The 27,355-nt window shown below is 37.6% G+C and overlaps 1 protein-coding gene across 1 annotated transcript in view; it reads right to left on the reverse strand.

The window, feature by feature from the left end:
- Positions 1–1,621: 1,621 nt before the first annotated feature.
- LOC128225226 (VPS35 endosomal protein-sorting factor-like) overlaps positions 1,622–27,355 on the reverse strand; it is a 42,811-nt gene continuing 17,077 nt past the window's right edge. The window contains exons 11-26 of the mRNA XM_052935318.1: positions 24,994–25,071; positions 24,089–24,258; positions 23,807–23,918; positions 16,289–16,405; positions 15,952–16,005; positions 14,996–15,139; positions 12,815–12,900; positions 11,331–11,411; positions 10,883–11,045; positions 9,226–9,303; positions 6,587–6,701; positions 5,243–5,382; positions 3,653–3,818; positions 3,287–3,405; positions 2,310–2,456; positions 1,622–1,876 (exon numbers count right to left, since the gene is read on the reverse strand). Of these exons, the coding sequence (XP_052791278.1) occupies positions 1,778–1,876; positions 2,310–2,456; positions 3,287–3,405; positions 3,653–3,818; positions 5,243–5,382; positions 6,587–6,701; positions 9,226–9,303; positions 10,883–11,045; positions 11,331–11,411; positions 12,815–12,900; positions 14,996–15,139; positions 15,952–16,005; positions 16,289–16,405; positions 23,807–23,918; positions 24,089–24,258; positions 24,994–25,071 (1,869 nt within the window). The 3' untranslated portion in view covers positions 1,622–1,777. The remainder of the gene's footprint in view (positions 1,877–2,309; positions 2,457–3,286; positions 3,406–3,652; positions 3,819–5,242; positions 5,383–6,586; positions 6,702–9,225; positions 9,304–10,882; positions 11,046–11,330; positions 11,412–12,814; positions 12,901–14,995; positions 15,140–15,951; positions 16,006–16,288; positions 16,406–23,806; positions 23,919–24,088; positions 24,259–24,993; positions 25,072–27,355) is intronic.

Raw genomic sequence — 27,355 nt, forward strand, 5'->3', positions numbered from 1 at the left:
ATTTACGCTGCAATATGTATTTCTTCTGATATCAAGTCAATCATCGGCATAAAGACGCCATATTCCGCTGGTTTTCGCTAAAGGCCTCTCGATTGTTTTCAAAACCTTTTTCAGAATAAACGCTGTAAGTTGTTTTTAAAAAGGACACTCGTTTGAAAAAATGAAAATTGTATCGCTTAATATTATAACTTTGTAACATGTCAAATAAAATGGTTTTAAATTGTGAACTTAACTATCGGTATGTGTGTATTCGGTGCTTGTATTTGTGTATGTGATGTTAGTATCTCTGTATCTATAGTAAATTGGTGTCTAGCCTTGTGCTCGAATACTGGGCTTATATTTTCATCGTATGTTGGAGATATGGAATGGATCTGTGCTTCGACTGTATCACTGTATACACAAGCTTACATGTAAGTGCTCGGCATTATTCTGTATTTTGCATGTTGTCTCAATAGTTCATCCAATACTGAAAGGTCGAAGACTTTTGTTCATTGAATCGTACACCTATAATGACAAAATCTAGATTTGATCAGTTTTCCGATGGTCTTCGGTCGTATCTGAGAAAGAACATCAGAAAAGCATTATCTTCTTAATTTGAAAACAGAAGCTGCGAAGATCTCCCCTGAGATGTCTGGGCAATTAAATGGCATTTTCGGCTATACTTACATTCTACACCTTATACTTGATCATAAACTTTTCGTCAAAACTACATATTAAGATATTCTAACACCGTAAAGACCGGTAAAATATAATAACCATAACAAGTTCATGCAGATGATTCATATGAATATGATATCTCATAATTGTGTACCGCAACATTAATTTCGCTAATAAAGATAATAACTTTCATGTACGTGTGATATGTGTTGTTTTGTAGTTGTGTGTCTTTTGCTGGCCTTACCCTTTACACATGGTATTTGTTAATGTTTGGTAACTGGGCTTGCCCTTGTACTTTTCATGGTACCATTAATAATCTTGAATAGAGTTTTCCTACCTTAGACAGGCCATTGTAATCATCAGCATTGCCTTATGTGTGTTTTAGAAGCACTGGTCAATTTTTATTTCAAAATTAAACCAGAACACTTTTTGTTCTTTATTCCAATTATTTATATTACTTCTATTTTAAATATTCTAACGTTTCTACTGTATTATTATAAAATGAGTCCGCCTTACACAGGTCAATCTCTAATCTTACACAGGTCAGTCACTCACCTTACACGATCAGTATATCATATTCCACATGTCAGTTTCTAACCTTACGCAGGCCTGTCTCTCACCTTACACAGGTCACTCTTCTGCCTTACACAGGCCTGACTCACGCCTTAGACAGATTAGTCTCTCACCTTACACAGGCCTGACTCACGCCTTAGACAGATTAGTCTCTCACCTTACACAGGCCAGTCTCTTCTCTCGATTTACACAGCCCACTCCCTCGCCTAACACAGTCCAGTCTCTCGACTTTAACATGCCAGTCTCTCACCTTCTGCAGTGCAGTCTCTTACCTTACATAGACCAATATCTCACCTAACATAGGTCAATCTCTTCCCTTACGCAGGACAGTGTATTTCAGCCATAGTTTGACCAACACACAAAATAAATACACTCACTGTTTTAGAATATATTTTTTTATTTTTTTTTATTTATTTCCACACATACATCAACCATAATGAAACACATATAAATATAGTTTAATATTCTATTTCATTCACATTTTAATGTGTAAATACAGTCAGTATATTATTTGTAACAATGTCTCAAGTATTGCACATATTTCTGTCTATGTTGTTGTTTCAAGTGGTATTTTGGAGAGAAGCTCTTTGAATACCTTCCCATCTATCACTGAGGCTTTCTGTCTGATGCAAGATTGAATCTTTTTCTGTTGATAAAATAAAGATCTGCTAATGTTAGACATAACAAGCATAGCTTTAAAGGTTTAAATGAGTAACTGGTTTTGCTGAGCTTTGTAACACAATACACATTTATAATTGATAAATATGCAAACTAAAATTTCAAGCGTATTCAATTGTAATTGGCAGTTACATGAAATCTGTTCGTTGGCTTTTCATGAAAGCTTTTTCACTATTTTTCCCTATAGCGCTCTATTATTCTATATGAGACACACTACCTTAAGTTGGATATGGAAATGAAAAGTATCATTTCAAAACACATTTGATCATTATTTGAAATCTAGTATGAACATTAAACATGTTTAAACTAAATTAGTAGTGTGTTAAAATAAATCAGTTAAACGTGAATAAGAGCATGAAATATTTTTTCTTCTTTACACAACTTGAATACAAATAACTGACCATCTGTTTCTGGTCTGCCATGTGGCTCCTTTGGGCGAGCCCCCAGAGTTTGACTGCCAGGTTAAACAGCTTCTCATGACCCAGATCCCCATGTCCAATCACCGTCTGAAACAGCTCCAGTGACAGTATCGTTTGCCGCTTTGTTGTCTGTAAAGTCATAAAGAAAAAATACAAATAAGAGAACATTCTTCCTGCCGACTGCCTTCTAAAAGCCCAGCCCAAAAATGGTCGTAGTAGGTGAGCACTAAAATTTAAATGCACAATTTGTGTTTCATTTTAAGTCTCTGTCCTATGGCTTAAATGGTGGTTCATGTTCAAAATTAGGGGTTTGAATAACATTACACAGCCCTGTATTCATGAACATCATTATCTTTTCTTTGGCATAGTTGTAGTGAACAATTGTGTTATACCATGTAATATGAAATTGACAATTTGTTTTTATTATTTTGTGGTTCATGTTATTCATGCTTAAAAGGTCATGTAGGAGTTGAATAAAGTGAGAGGATTTAAGTTTAAAAGTCCTGACATTTATTCAACTAAATCTATTGCAACCATTAGGGAATTTCTGATACCACACACTTTATATTTCAAGAAACATCATTATTTTACGAAAAGTCCAGAATAGTTTATGTCCAATTTCAGCAATTATAATTTGCATCTGCAGGGGAAAAAATATTTTAATTATGACACTTACATCATGACTAACTATTCTCATTTCATTTGTAATATATATTTCTTTTGTACAATCTATATTTTAATTAAAAATCAAGAATAATAGTTGAAAATTTAAAACATGATTTTCTCATTAATTAGAAGGAACCACTCCTCTTTTAATCAATATCTTATACCTTGTTGGTAACTGGAACACACTGACCTGAATTCCCAGAACATTAATAGTTACCGTAACTTTAACAAAAACATAATAACAAAAATAATATCATCTGTAACAAAAATACCACCTCAGTTTTTAAACCCACCTCAGGAGTGGTGAGTGTCTTTAGATGTGTGAGAATCTCCTCCACTAGGGTGCCACAGATCCCCTGGAGCTCACTCAAGTACTTGGGATCCAAACCATACAGCGTGTCATTGGAATCCACTTAAACATTAGTACATGTACATAGTACAATAATTTATTATGTAGACACATAAAAATAATAAATGAAATGGAACAAGAAAAAAATCAATTAAAAATCAATGAAAGAATGAGCCAACTATTATGTTCTTTTTTAACTCTTTAATAACACCTTTAAGAAATAACAGTTTTATTCAAATTATTACAAATGTACATGTATAACAATGTTTGTGCTTTGGGATAAGTAGAATACACTAATATAAATGAGCACCTTTATCCACATGGTAAGGGAATGCCTCCTGACAGGAAGCAGACAACATGGCTAGGACTCGTGTATACACAACAACCTTGGCATCAGAGTGAGGCTCCCATGTGTAGTTCTGGAGAATGTTGAGAAGACCCCTCAACAAGTACAACACACTGGCATCTGGGTTGTCCTAAAAATAATGACGTAAAACACTTTAGTCAAATAAGCATTGTTTTAAATACACTTTGTTCCATGTGATTGCTGTCTGGATTGGAAAATCCAACTTTCGGGAATTGAGGACCCAATTTTCAAAATTTACCACACAGAAAGCCTAAGGATCAGATATTTTGGTACAAGTCACACATTTGATGCTTTTGATACATTTTCTGAAGCCTTTTTTAACTAAAGTAAATTTTACTAAAATTCAACAAAAGGAATTGACATATGGCTCAGAATTATAACAACTGTTACAGAGTCAGTAAATATTAATTTTACTCCTGAAAGACATAAAATTCAACAAACCTTTCATTACGAAATGAGCACACTCCCTATATAAGACATTGAAGACAGCTTTTAATGTCAAGGGAATAGGTAAGGAAAGACATTAATATAAAATTGCAAATTAATATGATTAGCAAATGCTGAAGGCTTCTGAATTTATTTAATTAAGGCTGGGTTGACAAAAGCAGGATTGGGACTGAGGGAAGTTTTTGAAAAAGCCATAAAATATCATAGGTTATGAAGATTTATCAGACCAGGTGGAATTTCGAGAAATCGGCCCCAGGTGGAATTTAACAGGGTTATAGAATCACTTTAAAAGCTAGCCTTCTTCACCCAAATTATCCTGAAAATAAACTATTTATGAATGGTCACAATAATGGTTTGATAAGTCTTTACATTTTGTCCCTAGTTTGACTCCAACTCATGTTGAACAAGAAGACCAAACTTGTGTGGAATTAAAGTCAATGTCTGCAAAAAAGGTGTGTTGAATGCAGAAGTGTTTGCCTACTTAATCACTGAAACTCGCAATTTGACGAAACCAGGTTTTAAATAATTAACTGAAGAACTTCAGCCTTTGGTGTTTTTCAATTTCAATTCTATTTTCAGTAAGAGTGAGCATGGCCCTAGTGACCCAAAAGGCAATTCCATGAAAGGTCTCCATAAATTCTTCCTTTATACCAAGTTTGGTCACAAAATGTCAACCCAACCAACATTATTCAGTACATGTAACAATCATTCATTATAGTTTTAGTAACAGTGACATTGACTTTGACAAATGGGGTCCCAAATAAAAACCCATGAAAGGTCTCCATAAACCCCGCCTGAACAATGATGTATGTCATTATAATAACCAGGTTTTACTTTGTGAAAACTTCGTTAAAATAGTATTGGTTTGACCAAAGCAAAGAATTGTTGGCCTTATATTTGGCAATGGTTTTTCATGCATTAAAACCAAAACTGTGACAATTTAACGGAAATTTTCCCAGGATGACTTTCTTTTTGGTGTTTTCCCACACCAGTCAACTGTTTGCAAGCTTTTATTTAATCGTGTGTGCTATAGCTGACATTTTTAACTTATATGCTAACAGTTTAAATGAAATACTCAGTACATACCGGAACAACGAGTAATGTGGACACAAAGTTGCTGATGAAGTCAACAAGGAATGGTTCGGAGGAGCGGGTTTTCCCGTCTAAGTCTATCTGACGGGGAAGTTCTGGTATCAACGAAATTGTTGCCTTGAAGAATGCATCTCCTGCACATACACAAAATTGAGTTGACAATAAAATAGAGAAAACAATAACAGGAGAGAAAAAAAGGAAAGTAGAAGAATTTGAATTCCTTCCTGACAAGAATTAATATGTCGATGTAAATGGGCCCCTCAGATAATTTAGTTAAAACAAAAAAATGATGTCACATGGTAAAATGGTATTCAAGCAATTAAGTCATCTCAAGCTTTTTAAATGCTCAACTGTTCTACATTGTTTCAATGGGAATGGACTTGGTGAAAGTTCTCAAGTTTAAGTTTGTGTAGGCAACATTTCGCATATAGTGGACCTATCATCTTTGATGATTTATATAATCTGTAACATTAACGGTTTTCGTACCTTGCCCTGTCAAGCAAATTGGAAGTTATTCATATTTGCCCAATATATATTTTACTAGAGCAAACAAAGTCCAAACAGTGTGTTTTGTCCACTCGGTATTGCATTGATTTTATTTTCCAATAAAAACATTGTGGCAAATAATATACAGTATACATAGATAAAGCATTATATTGAATACTGGACGGATATCTTGTTACCTGCAATTGGACACTGTGTGTATGTGATTTCCATGAGCTACATTGAAATACAGCAAATAACGGCATACAGTCAAATAGTCAAATGTGAACGCTGTAACCTGGGACAGGAAGACATACAATGTGTCTGTACTTTAAGAATTAACCTGTTCATTATCCAACGTCCATCAATCCGCTTACAGTTGAAGAGCTTCCAAATTTGTTCTGTTAAATTTAATACTTAAAGATGCTTAAACTGTCTTTCATGTTTCTGTGAAAAATCACCAAAGATTCCATTTATAAGTATTTTATCAGCGATCAAAGTATGGTTAATACAGAGTCTACCAGACTTTTCCTGCGTGCAGTTGACAATAAACTGATAAATAGTTTTGCTGTGGAATTAAGGCTTCCCACACAGTTATAAACAACACTAAAGAGAAACATCTAAACGGCTTCATGAAACCAAGCCTCAATCTATTAACAACGAGACAAATCATATCTATCTTTTTCGTGTGAAAACTAAAAAATTCCCCTCAATGATTCACTAAATGTCATATGAATGCCACTTTTACAGTAAGTTTGTGATCTTGTAAGTGCTATAGAAATTGTGAAACATTCGAAAAAACTACAAAATATGAATCATGATAAATCTATACAAAGCATGAGTAAGTATGTTTACCCTGACTGTAGCATTGGTTGAGAAGAGCAACCTGGCCTGAGAGAAGGTAAAGCTGCATCTGGGAAAACACCGACTGTAGGGATGGCACAGTGATGAAACAGTATGCAGCACACGCCTGAAGTGTAAACAAAGCTGTAAAAGGTCCCCTACATTAATTATCAAAGTGTGATCCTGGTAAAGCCCCAATCTTTGGACTAAAAAAAAATGCAAATCAGGGTAAAAAATAAGTCCTCTGCCCTGATATTTTAACAGCTCATGTGTGCACCTCAATATAAAATTGTGTCATAAGACTGAACAATTCTTTAACATAAAAAAATGTTTGTTTTTCTCAGATCTGAGTCTACTTACAAGAAATGCACATCACTATAAATAACTCAGCCAATGTGACCTGAATTGCAAAACCAATTTGTTTATGGCACCTATATCGTGACCAAAATTCAGATTTTGACCACTGCCTTCAACTACTACGTAACGTACAATAAGACAATACCTTGGATATTTTCTATGAAATTATTTACCTTTTTCTATTTTATACCTTTTCAGCTTGATTGTGAATACAGCTGAAATATGATTAGAATCACTCTCAAGTCCGTTTTCTGCATAAAAACCAGTACTGGTGTTGCACCTACAACTTCTTGAGTGAGAGGCAAACAATCATTAATAGACCACCCTAACCCAAGCGGGGATCAAACCTACAACCTCTTAGTTGAGAAGCAAACAATCACACTACTAGGCCACACTCACCCTGGTGGGGATTTAACCTACAACCTCTTGAGTGAGAAGCAAACAACTAAACTACTTGGCTACTCTCATCCTACTGGGGATCAAACCCACAGACTCTCTTGAGTGGGAGGTAACCTACTATACTGTTAGACAACTCTCACCCTGTTGGGGATCGAACACACATACCCTCTGTTTCCAGAAGACAAACAACTATACTATTAGACAACTCTCATTCTGTTGGGGATCGAACCCACACACTCTTCTGTTTCCAGAAGGCAAACAACTATACTATTAGACAACTCTCATTCTGTTGGGGATCGAACCCAAACACTCTTCTGTTTCCAGAAGGCAAACAACTATACTATTAGACAACTCTCATTCTGTTGGGGATTGAACCCACACACTCTTCTGTTTCCAGAAGGCAAACAACTATACTATTAGACAACTCTCATTCTGTTGGGGATCGAACACACACACTCTTCTGTTTCCAGAAGGCAAACAACTATACTATTAGACAACTCTGATCCTGTTGGGGATCGAACACACATACTCTTCTGTTTCCAGAAGGCAAACAACAATACTATTAGACAACTCTGATCCTGTTGGGGATTGAACCCACACACTCTTCTGTTTCCAGAAGGCAAACAACTATACTATTAGACAACTCTCATTCTGTTGGGGATCGAACCCACACACTCTTCTGTTTCCAGAAGGCAAACAACTATACTATTAGACAACTCTGTTGGGGATCGAACCCACACACTCTTCTGTTTCCAGAAGGCAAACAACTATACTGTTAGACAACTTTCATTCTGTTGGGGATCGAACCCACACACTCTTCTGTTTCCAGAAGGCAAACAACTATACTGTTAGACAACTTTCATTCTGTTGTGGATCGAACCCACACACTCTTCTGTTTCCAGAAGGCAAACAACTATACTATTAGACAACTCTCACCCTGTTGTGGATCGAACCCACACACTTTTCTGTTTCCAGAAGGCAAACAACTATACTATTAGACAACTCTCATTCTGTTAGGGATCGAACCCACACACTCTTCTGTTTCCAGAAGGCAAACAACTATACTATTAGACAACTCTCACCCTGTTGGGGATCGAACCCACACACTTTTCTGTTTCCAGAAGGCAAACAACTATACTATTAGACAGCTCTCATTCTGTTGGGGATCGAACCCACACACTCTTCTGTTTCCAGAAGGCAAACAACTATACTATTAGACAGCTCTCATCCTGTTGGGGATCGAACCCACACACTCTTCTGTTTCCAGAAGGCAAACAACTATACTATTAGACAACTCTCATTCTGTTGGGGATCGAACACACATAATCTTGGGTGGGAGGCAAACAACTACAAGGTACACTATAAGACAACTCTCACCCTTTTGGGGGTCAAACCTACAGACTCTTGGGTGAGAGGCTGTAACCAATTCCACTAGTACCAGGCATAAAAAATCCTGTCAAAATCCTGCCTGTAATGACATACCAGAACTCTTGTGTCTTGCAAATTTCAAATATATCAAACAACCGTAGATTTTTGCAAGTGGCATGTTTAAAAAATTAACTTTCTTTTTTTAAATCCATCTTATAAGCCTTACATTTCTATTGATCAATATGCTGGATGCATGTGCTGACCTGTCTATGTACGTTCTTTGTAAACTGTGTGTCTCTCATTCATGCCAGTTAGACCTTGTATCTTTAAACAAAGTTTTTTGTATCACACTTAGTTATTGCCATTGTGACCATAGTTTCTACAGTATTTTGGGACAATGTGGTAATGTTGTCCTTACTAATTTCTTTCTCAGGAACCATTAATACATCGCACATATAATCCTTGCATTAACAAGATATTTGTTATGTAAGTAGCATAAAAAAGATTTAACTGCACAAAGTATTTACCCGCACAAAGTTTCCTGTTTTTCTTGAGTGAGTCCCGTGAACCACTTTCCGCGTCTCAATGGCTAAATTATTCACACTCTGAAAATGTATCAACCAGAAATCGGTGAACACAACAAATAAAGAAATAAAATAATAGGCTTCCATTACATTTATTTAGGAGGCAATTGACAGAATTCTTTATGTATTAAGTAAGAAACAAATTAGCATCAAATAATTCTAAGGAAGAAATAATCATAGTAACAAAGGAGCGAAAAGCATAAAATTTATCATTTATGGTTCCTTTAATCTTGTTTTAGTATATTTTTTCCTTATGCAGTATCAAATTTATTAAGGTTTCTGTGACCAAAATAAAAGAATATTATGCCTTAAAAACATTTTTGAAGTTTTTTCCCCCTCATTTTATCTTTAAAATGAAGCAAGTCCTAAACAGGGTAAGTTATTTTTCAAGGACTGATACAAGAACTAACATTGAAAACTGTGCAAATGAAATTTTATGGGAATATTATGACAAACAATAGCACTGGTATTGGTGTTAAACATGATAGTGTCTTGAAAATGATTTACAGTAATACAAACCAAAGCCTTTTGAAATTATTGGTTTGTAGAAACAAATTGAACATTTTAAAGCTATTGGTTCCAAGCATTTTGTTTACAGAAAATTTTGGTCCCAGATATAAGTAGAGTTATCACCGTTATGGTGAATACCCCCCAGAAGCGCTGTCTGGACACAAAAATGGTTCAATGTCGTATTTTAGAATTAATTAAATGAGCATTTATGTGATTATCATTATTTATTGTTATGCATTTAAAAGGCATTTTAAGATCACTTATAACAATGTCATGGGCCATAACTCTTGTTAGTCGTAGTGAAATATGACAGAAATAGCAGATGCACCACATCCCATGATGACTTACATAACAATGAAGTTTCACGAGAAGGTAAACAATGCTTTTGGTGCTACATTTGACACAAACTTTTTAAGACCAATTCATACAAATTCAAGGACCATAACTCTTGAAGACCAGGAAAAAATACACAGAAAGTGAAGCAGATGCTGGCCAATATTGCTATGAAGTTCCATTTGTGTAGGACTGTGAAATACGTTTTGTATTACGTGTGAAACAAGCTATTTTCAAATCAATTATTTTCTATTTCAAGGGCCATAAATCTTTCTAGATTAAGAGAAATGTCATGTACATAGCCGCCCATGCTGACCATGTTCCTTGATGCTAAATGCCAAACAAGATTTTCAGACCAAATTTACATAGTCAAAGGCCACTAACTCTTGTAAGACAGAAATAAATGTGACTAAGACAGCAGGGCACAAAAAACATCTTGACCAATATACCTAGAAAGTTTCATGTGTGTAGGTGCAATAGCTATAGACCTACATACGACACAATATTGTGTGATGCAACATGTCAGGATGCCACACAACATGTCAGGATGCCACACCAGGATGCCACACAACATGTCAGGATGCCACACAACATGGAAGCGGGCAATGTAACAAACCCAACTCATTTATAGCCCTTAGATTTATCTATCTGTGAGTATGTTCATTTTGTTTCATTGACTCTCTGCACTATCCAAAAGCGTAGTTAATCTAAGACTCCCAGATTGGCTTGTGGACATTTCAAAACAAACAATGCCAACCTGTATAAGCTGAACAAGGACGATATCGAGATTGGTGAATGCAGCACGAGCCTCAACAAAGAAACTAAGCTGCTGCTCAAGGTCACGACCAAACGAGATCTTGCGCACAAATCCACAGATGGTCTGACTAATGGCCTTCTTCTCGTCCTCCAGCGTCATAGCACTGAATGTGGGAAGAGATACATGTATAAGAAGTTATGCTTTATGCTGGTTACAATTGTAAAACATTTCAAAACAAGTCGAAAATTCAAAAATGGTCCAGGTAGATTTACTCAACTTTACAGTCACATACAATTATTTTGTTTCAAGCCAATCTGGTTGTACAGGGTCTTCAAAGAATGTTAAAATATCAAGCCCAAATTTATTGTCCTCATTTTAATAGAATAAGGTAAACAAAAATTTACTGCTAGGGTTACTTATTCATTTGTTTTTGTGTTGAGTGACTTACTTGACTGAGTCATGCATGGTTTTGCAGATGAACATCATGGCATTGATGATGACTGGATCGTTAGTGGCTGTCACCTGGAATCTGCAGGGAAACATCTCAACATGAACATTTGTTATATTATATTTGAAATGTTGTATTGAATGAAATTTCTAAGATTATGGCTGTAATTTGGGAATTTAATACTTCTTGCTAAATTGAATTTGATAACTAGTTAAGATAATTTACCTAATGTAATAAATCCTTAATGGTGGTTTTATTGGATTCAAATTACTGCAAAAGCCCAGAATTTAAATATCCAGTGGGACAAGATTTCTTCATTTCAATTACAGACTGTGCAGAACATAATGAAAACTTATCGGTAGCTCTGCTTTGTATTTGCGTGATTGGTTCTTAAATTGTGTTTAAAAATAATAAAAAATTGTGTTTTTTTCCATTTTAAGACATATTTGGTTTCAAAATGCTATTAATAAGAATCTTTTCCTTGTGATTACATCGCAATATCCAATATCAACTTCAAAATGAAAAAGAAAAACGAATACAGTAAAACTGCAATCGCTTGAGGTCGCCCGGGACAGAGCCTAAACCTCGAGGGAACCGATTTTTCGAACGACCCGATTTTTAATTCTCCAGTCTGTTATGAAATATATTTCAGTGTATTTCAAGTATGAGGTAGTCTGTTTACTTAAACACCGAGTATGTGTTGCGCTGTGGAAGTTGCTCATATGTTCAAAGGCTGTCGTTTACTATATGTATACTAAATATAAAATGTAAAAGAAATATCAATAAATCGGTGGGGGTTTTTTACAAAAAAAACATATTGCAAAGCAAAGTGACAAAAATAAATTATTTTCAGAAATTCAGAAGTTATATCGATATGGTAGTGTTTATTCATATTTTTTTTTACTCATTAACATTTCTCACAATTAATTTCTCATAATTATCTTCTAAAATGCCCATATCAACTAATATCGGTCATGCGTTAACAATGTTAAACGGTTTTTCACACATTATCAATTGCCTTTCAACTGTCATTGCAATTTTCACATCTTGCAAAAATTTTAATACCTAGCAATTTTTTGTTTATTTTGGAACATGCGTTCGGGAAAAAGTGTGAAATTATGACCTCGAGGGAGCCATAAGGTTTTGTGCATGATTTGTGTACTTGGGACCCAGAATATTGCTCGACTCCTCGACATAATTAGGTTTCGATGCAGCGTAGGTATATTTTATATGAAAATAAAAGGAAAAAAGTTCGGGACTAAGCTCCGACCTCGAGGGAACGCCGGTTCTTGAACGATCGCTTGTTCGAACGACCGCAGTTTTACTGTACTTCCTTGATGTCAGTAACATCTGTGGCATAACTTTATTATACTAAATGAGATCAATGTAATGCAAGCATTTATGGCGCCAACATTATTATGAAAGTTTTTAAACAAGAACATGAAGCTCTTCTGGAAAACTGGAAAACTTTGACAGTGTCATACTTGCTGAAGGCCTCTGCGATGTTTTTGCAAACGTCTACCCTCACAGATTCCTTTTGAAACATGTCGATGAAGGGTAAAAACTTCTCCTACAATAAACCATCAATAACAGTAAGTCACTTGTATGTGTCCTCTGGTCCATCAGTTTCATCGAATACAATAGGCAATTCTTGAAAATTGGGAGTGTGGAGGTGGGGCTTTTATTACATGAAATACACTATTTTAAACATAAATTAGCCAAACTGTTACAAAGCTCATCCATAAGTAACAAATTGGAACATATATTGTTATGTTCCTTGGTGAGGGAGTCCTATTCTGAACTGCAACATCCCCTCCCTAACTCCACCCCCACCCCTCCCTCCTCAACCCAACCAAAAAAAAGTGTCATCCATTCTTGGAATCCCTATAATAACCTATCTTGTATCATTCAAGCTCAGACTTTGCAATCACTAAAGATTATTATAAATATTTATCAATGAGTTTCCATAAAACAGATACCAATGTTACAGCACTGCTGGTGCCATATGACACACAATGATCTTTTTTACACAAATGTATTCTGACATTTAATATGCGGGCTGGAGTTATAAACTTCTACCAGAATGTTAAAAACAAAAATATATATACTCATTTAAAGTCAAGAACTGCCACATAAAGATGAAATTAGAAAGCTCAAAAATAGGATGATTTTTTTAGGACAGAGTTGCTAAGAACATTGACACCATGGAGGTCAATAACATGGAAAACAACAGGATAAAGTAATAAATCTGTATGTTCATGTCAGGCCATCTTTAAATGATGTTTGCAGATGTCTGATCCAAACCTTTATCCGTGGGGGCAAGTCAGTCATTATTTGTTTAAAAGACTGAGTGATGTCTGGATACTTCATGAGACAAAACCAAAATGGTCAACATTTTCTTGTTCATGAAAACTTGTGTCTTCCCTTTCATGTTTGAAGAAATTTTATCTTATATTGAATGCATTAGAAACAGGGACCATAACTCTGCTGGGCATATCCACAAAAAAAAACTCTTGACACTTCCCCATGCTGGTTACATTCTTGTCAAACCTCATATACATTTTGTTCAGGGCATGACACAATATTCCATGCTTTATATACCATAACACTACAACAACATCACATCCTGGTTAACATTCCTTTAAAGCTTCATCACTCTGGCTATCAATTTTCTTTCTAGATAGGTGCAACACAAGATTCTATGCTCTATATGCCATACTTTAACAGTGTCAAGGGTCATAATTCTGCACTTTTTTGGCAAAGCATCTCTTTGTCCCTTCAGCCAGTTGTATAAAACTGGCTATTTCTTTTGATTGGTCAAAGTTAGCCGAAACGTTTACTGATTGGTCAATATTCATTCAATAATTTGTTTTAACTAATCAAATCATTTAAATAAGTAATCTAACCAAAAGACAATTTCTGGCCAATATTGTTTTATACAATTAGCTACAGGTGCACAACTTCTTATTAACATTCCTGTAAAGTTTTTTTTACTCTGGCTCATATACTTTTGGAGATACACAATACACAAGATTGCACACTCAGTCAAGGGCCATAACTCTGTACTTACTGGTAGCATCTACTAAAAAAAGAGCTTGACATCTTTTTACATGCCGCTCAACATTTCTGTCAAGTTTTATCAATCTGGGTAATATACCTTTGGAGTTATGACTGACACAATATTGCAAGCTCTATAATTTATGTTATTTTGAACTAAGACATATCTCTGCATTTATTTGGTGTTAACACACACATAACTCCATCTTCACATGTTGCACAACATTCCTGTAAAGTATCATCATTCTGTCTATTATAATTTTGGAAATACGTACAACACAATTCAGTGAAGGACAGAAAAACTGACAGACAGATTTATGGATTAAATTGGGTTCTTTTTTCTTTTTTAAAGTAGCTCATCAGCAGGTGTTATTCTAATTTTTCATTTAAGAAAATAAACAAAGAAGCCCCTAACTCTAATGTCAGTAAAACCCATAAACCCTTGATGTTTATGTGGACAGACAACCTTGGAAACAGCAATAAGTCTGCCTTCTGTCAAATAGGGAGACATAATTACTCCAGCACCAATACAAATATTTGAATCTGGGTTAGCTAGTCAGTGCAGCCACTCCAAACAAACAATTATCTGAGGAAAGTGTTATACTTACCAGAGCAAACAGCAGGGAAAAGTCATGCATATGTACAAGGATCTTTGAAACGATGGACTGCAGCTGCGGGTAGAAATCCTCAAAGACTCGGTCTGGCGTCAAGTGCTTGATCACGTCATTCAGCACTGTGTTAACCTCTCGCTTCTAAAATGTTCAAGAATCTCTATCAACAAAGTGTTCATGTGCAGGTATTACTTCTACACCTTTTTGGTTCAGTTTTGATCACTACTTAACCATCTTAGATTAAGTCTTCAAATCTGAGTTATAAGCTAAAAGGCGGCAACTAAATCACTATTATTTGATATAATATTCAACGGACAATCAAATTTTCCTGCAGAACAGTTTGAGATAAGTAAAATGAAAACAAACTCTTACTAGAAACACCACAACTGCAACGATAACATATTTTAATTGTGTGCAATCATTTAATTGTGTGCAATCAAGAAATCTGGCCAATTCGAGTTTTTGGTGCTCTAAATAAATTCCTAACCCAAGCAATGTTTAAGAGCGAAAAAACGTTTTCCTATTTTCGTAACAGCAATCTGACCTTTAAACTTATTTGTATAACAATTGATTGTGAAATAAGAAATTTTGACACTGTTTTCATCACCCTCGTTTGCACGATGTTACACGAGAGTGTAGTCTTGTGTTGTGGGGGAAATCCACACAAGCTTGTTATATACAAAGATTCATTATAATATTACACTCCTAAATAAGGTTATTGAGTAGAAACCGTTTTCTCTATTTTTAGTAACAGGAACTCATATACCACTAAAGCAACTCGAGGTGTGTATCCATGTGAGTTGCTAAAGTTAACAAGAGGAAACCACCAGTGTGATGCGGGACGGACGGATGCTAAAATGCCTGATGATACCCTCACCTTTTTGTTGAAAACCTCATTAAAAATCATATCAACAAACTAGGTAAAGATTGTTTCATTGAGAAATTTTACATACCCCAAAATGTTTGACGATGAATTCCATCCATGACTCAGCACAGGCAATATAGTCCTAGAATTAATATGTTACATCAATCAGAAAATAACAAATGATATAGATCATAAATTAATTAAGTACAATAACTTTGTTACAGTGTATTCACTAAAAAGGAATTTTGAAGCTGAAAGTAGTGCTATAAAATGTTGAAGTCTATAAGTACTGAAATGTAACATGTTTGTACAACTCTTCAACACCTTTCACTATTTTAAGTATTGACACAATCTTGTCATCACAAATGAACATTTCTGTAGCATGAAAACTGAGCACCATAAATGATGAAATAAATCAAACTTACTGATGGGGTTTTCAGTTTCATGATGGGTTTCCAGACCTCATTGAGAACTGAGAGTTTCTTGTCTTCAGGCGGGTCGGCAATCGCCAGGCACGTTCCCAGGGTGCGGAACAACAAGTGCTGAAAGGGTGCAGGAAATAATCTCTAGTTATGATTGCCTACCCGTTGTTTTGCCTATGTTAGAAATAGGAAAGTGAAGTCTGACTTAGTATTAGCTCAAAACTAGTATTAGCTCGAAACTAGGTGGTGAAGATTTCGAAAAGAAATTGGCATAGAGCTTTAATCAACAAAATACAAAGAGGATAAAATGGAAAGCTATTTTAACGGATTTTGGGTAAACAGTCATGTACAAAATGATTTCATATATCTGAACATGTCAAGAAAACAAACAACAAGACATTTATATTCCCTCACACACAAAAGTGAGGGTATTATGTTATTTTTTGATAAGTGCTTTTGGGTAATGAAGTGAGCAAAGTAAAACCTTATCTTTATTCAATGCTGAAGAATCAATTATTATTTATGACATTTGACCTTGTGACTCAAGTGTTTTGAAAAACACATCGTTGAATACCACATTGCATTTCCATTAAGTGTGAGTAATATTTTAAAAACAGTATGATATGATTGTGATATATAATCTGAATGGAAAAGCAAACAAAATGACAGACAAAAAGATTACTACACCCCTCAATTAAGTAGCGAATAAGAGCTGCCTTGTACATACCACACTTTGTCTTAGAAGTAAATACAATATTGATGAAATATGTGCCTGTCATAAGCAATAAAAATCTATTTAAAATGTAAACAAATGCCACAATGCAACGAAACCTTGTTTTCAATGATTGACAGAAGAGCATCAGCTTTTAATGTGAGATTCAGTTTCATCCATGTTTTTCTTTTTTCAGTGACCTGTGTTCAATAATTGACTGAAGAACTTAAGCCTTCATTATGAGATTCAGTTTCAACTCTTTTTCTATTTTTAGAAGCAGTGGTGTTAACCTTGGCCCAAGGGACCTAAAATGAAATCCTGTGACAGTTCTCCATAAATTATTCCTACATACCAAGTTTGGCCATCAATGTCAACCTCTAACTGAAGTTCTTCAGTTTCAACAGTTTTTCTTTTTTCAATAACAGTGACCTTGACCTTGACCCAAAGGGCTTCAAATCAAATCAAATAAAAGATCTCCATAAACTCTTCCGAAAAACTCAGTTAAGTCAGGATATGTCAATCCCAAATTAAAATTATTCGGGTTTAACCGTTTTTCCGTTTTTGGAAACAGTCATCTTGAAATTGACCCCACGAGCCCAAAATCCAACCCAACATCCTCATCCAACCCACATGTTCAATTTTTCTATTTCTAGTAGCAGTGACCTTGACCCTAGGGGCCCCCAATGCAGTCCAATGCAGGTCTCTTCCCATATATGAAGTTTGGTCAAGACATGTCAACTCCTATTTCAGCTATAACAGTTTTTCTATTTTAAGTAAGAGTGACCACAACCCAAGGGGCCCCAAATGCAACCCCATGAAAGGTCTCCATAAACTCCTTCTACATACTATGTTTAATCAAGATATGTCATTTCTAAGTTAAGTTAGTCAGTACTAACCATTTTTCTATTTTTGGTAATAGTGACCTTGACCCTTTATGGGTAAACATGAGAACCAAGTATTATAAAGCTCCTTTCACAAATTTAGGAGATACAAGTATGTAGTGAACATATTATGCAAGGCTAAAATCCTTGACTGTGTGCATGAAACTTGACCTTTGGTAGAACATTCCATTGACATAGGAGATATGGAGGGGCACACAAATTTCATGAATGGATGGACAGCAGGATTTAAGGATGGAAGGCAATCAAAGATCCTCCAACTACTATGTGGTGTGGGATTAAAAATAATTTACAGAGGAAAGGTTGGCATTTTGTTAGGTAGACAAAATAAACCAGATTAGACTTAACTGTCATCAAGCTTTATCTCCAAAACAGTTTCTACTACAATCAACTTTTATCCACAAGCAATATCATCTATGGTGATCTTCCATTTAAGTATGAGCCAGACTTTTCATGTCATTGTATTTTCCTGGTTATTACAAAATATGACACACAGCAATCCTGTATGTCGTAACATGAAGCAATTACTGATAACTGAGACTACATTCATTATCTCATGAACTTTTTGAACTTGTGAAATTAACATTACGGCATGACAGCAAAAATCGAGTAATAAACTTATGCAAGACAAAATGGAAGGAGAAAATGGAGCAAAACCCTAAAAGAGGCTGTATGGAGTTCATGTCATCATCTCAGAAAGACTTCATAGAACTTTTTAATAAAAATTCTTCTTTAACTTAAAGCATGTTTCCTATTTAATCTAGCAGTTGTACTGAAGTATATACTTCAGATAATGCCTGGGTGTACAAATCAATATTGTTCCCTCAAATAATAATTGCTTCAGGAGATAAGGAATAAAAAATAAAAAATATAACACTATTTAGTAAGTGGTGTAAACAAGCCATCTACAGCCTCGAGCTGAACACTCTGGAAGGGATATTGTTAAGTCTATCCATTAACCACTTCTCCACAACTTAATGTTTCCATGAATCTATGGAGATAGGTCAGGTATTACCCTAAACTAGGTAACTTTACCAGTAGTACAAGAAGTTCATAAAATCAGTAATGCGCTCGCCTTTGGTCCAGAATGTGAGACAGTTTTAAATTAATTAAACACCGTTAATCCAAAGTGGTCGGGACCTAGATAAAAAGTTTAAATTAACAATTTTTAGAGAATGACAGCTTTCGTGAATTATTGGTGATGTAAAATATAAAATTGTGAAGATCGCAATGTCGGCTACAGGTTACTTACATGTTAAGCCCACAACTTCAGGGTGGCGGGCTGACACATAGACTTCTAGTCAACTCTCACCCTGGTCAAGATCAAACCCACAACCTCTTGGGTGCTAGGTTGAGACCTATACCACAAGAACACTCCCACCCTTGTGTGGATCCAACCCACAACATCTTGGGTGCTAGGTTGAGACCTATACCACAAGAACACTCTCATCCTTGTGTGGATCCAACCCACAACATCTTGGGTGCTAGGTTGAGACCTATACCACAAGAACACTCTCACCCTTGTGTGGGTCCAACCCACAACATCTTGGATGCTAGGTTGAGACCTATACCACAAGAACACTTTCACCCTTGTGTGGGTCCAACCCACAACATCTTGGGTGCTAGGTTGAGACCTATACCACAAGAACACTATCACCCTTGTGTGGAACCAACCCACAACATCTTGGGTGCTAGGTTGAGACCTATACCACAAGAACACTCCCACCCTTGTGTGGATCCAACCCACAACATCTTGGGTGCTAGGTTGAGACCTATACCACAAGAACACTCTCACCCTTGTGTGGAACCAACCCACAACATCTTGGGTGCTAGGTTGAGACCTATACCACAAAAACACTCTCACCCTTGTGTGGAACCAACCCACAACATCTTGGGGTGCTAGGTTGAGACCTATACCACAAGAACACTCTCACCCTTGTGTTGTGTGGATCCAACCCACAACATCTTGGATGCTAGGTTGAGACCTATACCACAAGAACACTCTCACCCTTGTGTGGATCCGAACCACAACATCTTGGGTGCTAGGTTGAGACCTATACCACAAGAACACTCTCACCCTTGTGTGGAACCAACCCACAACATCTTGGGTGCTAGGTTGAGACCTATACCACAAGAACACTCTCACCCTTGTGTGGAACCAACCCACAACATCTTGGGTGCTAGGTTGAGACCTATACCACAAGAACACTCTCACCCTTGTGTGGAACCAACCCACAACATCTTGGGTGCTAGGTTGAGACCTATACCACAAAAACACTCTCACCCTTGTGTGGAACCAACCCACAACCTCTTGGGTGCTAGGTTGAGACCTATACCACAAGAACACTCTCACCCTTGTGTGGGTCCAACCCACAACATCTTGGGTGCTAGGTTGAGACCTATACCACAAGAACACTCCCACCCTTGTGTGGATCCAACCCACAACATCTTGGGTGCTAGGTTGAGACCTATACCACAAGAACACTCTCACCCTTGTGTGGGTCCAACCCACAACATCTTGGGTGCTAGGTTGAGACCTATACCACAAGAACACTCTCACCCTTGTGTGGGTCCAACCCACAACATCTTGGGTGCTAGGTTGAGACCTATACCACAAGAACACTCCCACCCTTGTGTGGATCCAACCCACAACATCTTGGGTGCTAGGTTGAGACCTATACCACAAGAACACTCTCACCCTTGTGTGGAACCAACCCACAACATCTTGGGTGCTAGGTTGAGACCTATACCACAAGAACACTCCCACCCTTGTGTGGATCCAACCCACAACATCTTGGGTGCTAGGTTGAGACCTATACCACAAGAACACTCTCATCCTTGTGTGGATCCAACCCACAACATCTTGGGTGCTAGGTTGAGACCTATACCACAAGAACACTCTCACCCTTGTGTGGAACCAACCCACAACATCTTGGGTGCTAGGTTGAGACCTATACCACAAGAACACTCTCACCCTTGTGTGGAACCAACCCACAACCTCTTGGGTGCTAGGTTGAGACCTATACCACAAGAACACTCCCACCCTTGTGTGGATCCAACCCACAACATCTTGGGTGCTAGGTTGAGACCTATACCACAAGAACACTCTCATCCTTGTGTGGATCCAACCCACAACATCTTGGGTGCTAGGTTGAGACCTATACCACAAGAACACTCTCACCCTTGTGTGGAACCAACCCACAACATCTTGGATGCTAGGTTGAGACCTATACCACAAGAACACTCCCACCCTTGTGTGGAACCAACCCACAACATCTTGGATGCTAGGTTGAGACCTATACCACAAGAACACTCTCACCCTTGTGTGGAACCAACCCACAACCTCTTGGGTGCTAGGTTGAGACCTATACCACAAGAACACTCTCACCCTTGTGTGGGTCCAACCCACAACATCTTGGGTGCTAGGTTGAGACCTATACCACAAGAACACTCCCACCCTTGTGTGGATCCAACCCACAACATCTTGGGTGCTAGGTTGAGACCTATACCACAAGAACACTCTCACCCTTGTGTGGGTCCAACCCACAACATCTTGGGTGCTAGGTTGAGACCTATACCACAAGAACACTCTCACCCTTGTGTGGGTCCAACCCACAACATCTTGGGTGCTAGGTTGAGACCTATACCACAAGAACACTCCCACCCTTGTGTGGATCCAACCCACAACATCTTGGGTGCTAGGTTGAGACCTATACCACAAGAACACTCTCACCCTTGTGTGGAACCAACCCACAACATCTTGGGTGCTAGGTTGAGACCTATACCACAAGAACACTCCCACCCTTGTGTGGATCCAACCCACAACATCTTGGGTGCTAGGTTGAGACCTATACCACAAGAACACTCTCATCCTTGTGTGGATCCAACCCACAACATCTTGGGTGCTAGGTTGAGACCTATACCACAAGAACACTCTCACCCTTGTGTGGAACCAACCCACAACATCTTGGGTGCTAGGTTGAGACCTATACCACAAGAACACTCTCACCCTTGTGTGGAACCAACCCACAACCTCTTGGGTGCTAGGTTGAGACCTATACCACAAGAACACTCCCACCCTTGTGTGGATCCAACCCACAACATCTTGGGTGCTAGGTTGAGACCTATACCACAAGAACACTCTCATCCTTGTGTGGATCCAACCCACAACATCTTGGGTGCTAGGTTGAGACCTATACCACAAGAACACTCTCACCCTTGTGTGGAACCAACCCACAACATCTTGGATGCTAGGTTGAGACCTATACCACAAGAACACTCCCACCCTTGTGTGGAACCAACCCACAACATCTTGGATGCTAGGTTGAGACCTATACCACAAGAACACTCTCACCCTTGTGTGGATCCAACCCACAACATCTTGGGTGCTAGGTTGAGACCTATACCACAAGAACACTCCCACCCTTGTGTGGATCCAACCCACAACATCTTGGGTGCTAGGTTGAGACCTATACCACAAGAACACTCTCACCCTTGTGTGGAACCAACCCACAACATCTTGGGTGCTAGGTTGAGACCTATACCACAAGAACACTCCCACCCTTGTGTGGATCCAACCCACAACATCTTGGGTGCTAGGTTGAGACCTATACCACAAGAACACTCTCATCCTTGTGTGGATCCAACCCACAACATCTTGGGTGCTAGGTTGAGACCTATACCACAAGAACACTCTCACCCTTGTGTGGAACCAACCCACAACATCTTGGGTGCTAGGTTGAGACCTATACCACAAGAACACTCTCACCCTTGTGTGGAACCAACCCACAACCTCTTGGGTGCTAGGTTGAGACCTATACCACAAGAACACTCCCACCCTTGTGTGGATCCAACCCACAACATCTTGGGTGCTAGGTTGAGACCTATACCACAAGAACACTCTCATCCTTGTGTGGATCCAACCCACAACATCTTGGGTGCTAGGTTGAGACCTATACCACAAGAACACTCTCACCCTTGTGTGGAACCAACCCACAACATCTTGGGTGCTAGGTTGAGACCTATACCACAAGAACACTCCCACCCTTGTGTGGAACCAACCCACAACATCTTGGGTGCTAGGTTGAGACCTATACCACAAGAACACTCTCACCCTTGTGTGGAACCAACCCACAACATCTTGGATGCTAGGTTGAGACCTATACCACAAGAACACTCTCACCCTTGTGTGGATCCAACCCACAACATCTTGGGTGCTAGGTTGAGACCTATACCACAAGAACACTCTCACCCTTGTGTTGTGTGGATCCAACCCACAACATCTTGGGTGCTAGGTTGAGACCTATACCACAAGAACACTCTCACCCTTGTGTGGAACCAACCCACAACATCTTGGGTGCTAGGTTGAGATCTATACCACAAAAACACTCTCACCCTTGTGTGGAACCAACCCACAACATCTTGGGTGCTAGGTTGAGACCTATACCACAAGAACACTCTCACCCTTGTGTGGATCCAACCCACAACATCTTGGGTGCTAGGTTGAGACCTATACCACAAAAACACTCTCACCCTTGTGTGGAACCAACCCACAACATCTTGGGTGCTAGGTTGAGATCTATACCACAAAAACACTCTCACCCTTGTGTGGAACCAACCCACAACATCTTGGGTGCTAGGTTGAGACCTATACCACAAGAACACTCTCACCCTTGTGTGGATCCAACCCATAACATCTTGGATGCTAGGTTGAGACCTATACCACAAGAACACACTCACCTCTCTTATGCCTAGTATAACAAGCCTGGGTAGGGGTCATTGTGGAGGTGTCTGTCACAAACTCAAGAATTTCCAGTGTGGTCCATAATTGAAACCACTATCAAGAACTTGAAAGGCCATCAAAATTTTTATCAAAATCAAGATAGAATTATATTGGTATAAACTGGTCACCTTGGGAAAACCTGTCTCCTCACACTCCTTGATCATCTCGATAAACTCCATCACGCGGGACGCGATGTACTCCGGCTTGAACGCTGAGATCAGCGAATTCAGCAACAATGCACTGAAATCACATCAACAATCTTATGTGCCCAGCAGAACTTATTTTACCCTTTGATAAGATGTACATGTCAATATCTTACTTTGGTTATACACCAACCTGCTACTTGTAAGCTATATCAAAGAACAGCCCTGTTTTAAAGACAGCTTTAATTAGCAATACAATAGATGTACCTGTTGCATTTCTCCCGTGACTTGTGAAGTATGTCTGTGAGAGTGGTGTCAGGGGCTTTGTTTGCGATGCACTGCAGGAGCCAGTCGAGGCCTGGGGAGAAGAGGGTCAGGTAGCGCGGCATCTCCAGCTTCTGAATGGCCAGCGTGTTCTGTACACTGTCGCCACTCACCTGCAGGACAACAGGCAGGGGGATCTCAGCTGTTTTATGTTGAAGTTTTTTGGTATGTTCTTTACTTTCAATGAAAATAAAAAAACTTTTACTCGCTCACTAAGATGACAAAGAAAGAATTAAGCTTGTATTCTAAAACAGCTCATTGTTAAAAAATCCAATCAATTCCCTTTAAAACCTTTAATGCACCCATATTATCAGCTATCATCTCTGAATACCCTCTGTGTCCCCCTAATGCACCCATATTATCAGCTATCATCTCTGAATACCCTCTGTGTCCCCCTAATGCACCCATTTTATTAGCTATCATCTCTGAATACCCTCTGTGTCCCCCTAATGCACCCATATTATCAGCTATCATCTCTGAATACCCTCTGTGTCCCCCTAATGCACCCATATTATCAGCTATCATCTCTGAATACCCTCTGTGTCCCCCTAATGCACCCAAAGCATTTCTGTAAACTGCAATACTAGATCAGCTTTTGTAGGAATACCATATCGCTCACAAATACTCCTTTCTTTATAAAAAAATACATGATTTATTTTTCTTTCCATTAACCTTTTACTTAATACTTATGCAACGCAAATCAAGGGCTGAAATCTTTGTGTCTGTTGTTTGAAAAATATATACACATAAAATAAGAAGATATCTGGTATGGTATTTAAACTGAATGAATATGAAATGGTGAATAAAAACAAAGACAAAGCTGAACAAAAAAAAATATGAATGGCTACCTGAGGGAAGGTTGAGAGAAAGTCTTCAAACATCGGCTGTAAATGGTCACGAATGTTCGGTGCAACTGCTATTCCAATCTGAAAATCACACACAATAGCAATGTTACAAAACTTTTCATTTATTAATGCAAAAGAAATATTATTGTTTGTAAGTGATTTCACTGCCCACCAATTGGATAGGTAGGTCAGAATTTGTTTTCATAATTTCTAGGTAAAGCAGTGTTCCTAATAAGAACTGTCGATCAAACTGGACGGTTCAAAAAGGCAATTGGACCAGTTCAACTCAGTTACTTTACTATTTGAGACGGTTCATCCGAAACCAATTGGGAACCCTGAAAGAGCTGTGTCTATATATTATTGCGACATTTCAAACCCACATCATTTTGTCTGGGTTTATATTAACAAAAGAGCCCTTTAAAGAAAATGTACTTACAAACTACCATACCAGAAAGATGAACACAAAAGGAGCCATACATTATCGGTCAGAAAAACAAATGTCTGATGGCATTAAAAAAATAGGTTTGGGCTGAAAAAATAGAAAAGGTCAAGAAACCATAAACAAACATTTTATTAAGTGTAATAAAAAACAATACAGATTTCTAATGCAGAATCACTCCTAAACTATCCCTGGTCCTTGCTTTGAGGGGAGAGTATGTCTATTGTCTGAAAAGTGCAGTCAGTTCAAGAACAAATATGATGATCTTAAAGAGACTAGACACCAGATTGTCCAAAAATCTGCAAATACAGTATTTCCTCAAAACAACCCTAGAATTGTCAATATAAGCTAGTTATAATGAGGGCCAGTATAGTACATCACTTTACATGATTAAATATTTTATTGCTGTCTCAGCTAAGTTTACCTGTTTAAAATAGCGCATAACGGTATCCCAGTTTATAGTGTGTATATTTAGCTTGTGAAAGTCACTTGATTAGTACAGATACAAATACCAACACTATTTTTATAAATTTACTGGTATTTACGTGGTAGACAAACCCAGTAAATTTTGAATTGGAAAAATACGCAAAACTGTGAAAGATGCATGTTTCCTAAGCGATTTGATATATCAGAAAGTAAGATACATTGTGTTGTACAAAATATATCAATTTTATGTAAGTTTTTTACAATTTTCTTTTTTTCTTGCAATTGTTTGATCTGGTGTTAAGTCCCTTTAAGCTGAATCTCTGATTTATGTCACATACTTGTATGACATGATGTTCATCACATCCTGGAACTATGGCATGATGTTCATTTTTTTTATCTTTAAAAACATTCAGAGTGACATTTAGTTCACTCACCAAAATAAATTCCTTTGGAATCATAAAGTAATGACTGAACTGGGATAACTTGCAGCAGAAAAAAAACATTTACATGACATCAGAAAAGCTTTTCTGTCTTAACCATCATTTTTATGCTCCTGTAATTAAACCTCTCCCAGATTTGTAGAAGACATATTCATTTTACTATCTTGACACTGGGAGGCTTTAGGAAACAAGAGAACAATTATGTAAGACAATCATCACATCCCCCGGAAATATGTAAAACAATCACCCACACAAAGATTGCTCATCTTAATGTCAGTGCCGCATATAAAAATATCTACACCAGTGTGCTTAGGTACATGTTGGTTTTTCCAGTTTCCAACTAAGCCTTCACACTTTAAACTAAATCCTTTTTCATACTGTTTACCTTGCTAAAAATAACCATTCAAGCATTTGGTAAAGAAGGACAAGTAAACATCATACATGCCATATCCCCCAGCAGGGGAAAAATCCCCTCGAATTTCAATACCCCACCCCCGGTCTCCCAGCAGGAGATAAAAATCCCCCAGATTTTTTGGTGAATATTTTACATCAGGCAATAATGATAAAGTGCAACCACAGTATGTGAGTGAAACTAAATGTAAAGAAACAACTCTGCAAGGGTGAAATGACTGTTTAAAAAAGGTTTGATAAATGACAAAAGGAAACCTTAACAACAAGTGACTGGAGGAAGTTAAATTTAATTTACAGTATTACAGTATGACATGACAGTATCATAAGAATATGATAAATCATGACATTAAATTATTCTGCATATTAAAAAAGTTAGAGGTTTTCATAGCAAAATATATATGTGAATACATTTTTTTCGTACTTGCGGCTAAAAATACTTTGAAATTTCGCCAACTTAAATCTGCTAAAAAATCCCCCTGAATGCTACCAAAATCCCCCTGAATTTTCAGCCTTTCTGAACAAATCCCCCTGAATGGTCTCAAGAAAATATGGCATGTATGAGTAACATACCCTTTTGAGGAAGCACTTGGTATAGAAGGACATGTAACATACCCTACTGAAAAAGCATTTGGTATAGAGGGACATGTAA

The sequence above is a fragment of the Mya arenaria genome, chromosome 2, assembly GCF_026914265.1.
Source record: "Mya arenaria isolate MELC-2E11 chromosome 2, ASM2691426v1".
Lineage (NCBI taxonomy): Eukaryota > Metazoa > Mollusca > Bivalvia > Myida > Myidae > Mya > Mya arenaria.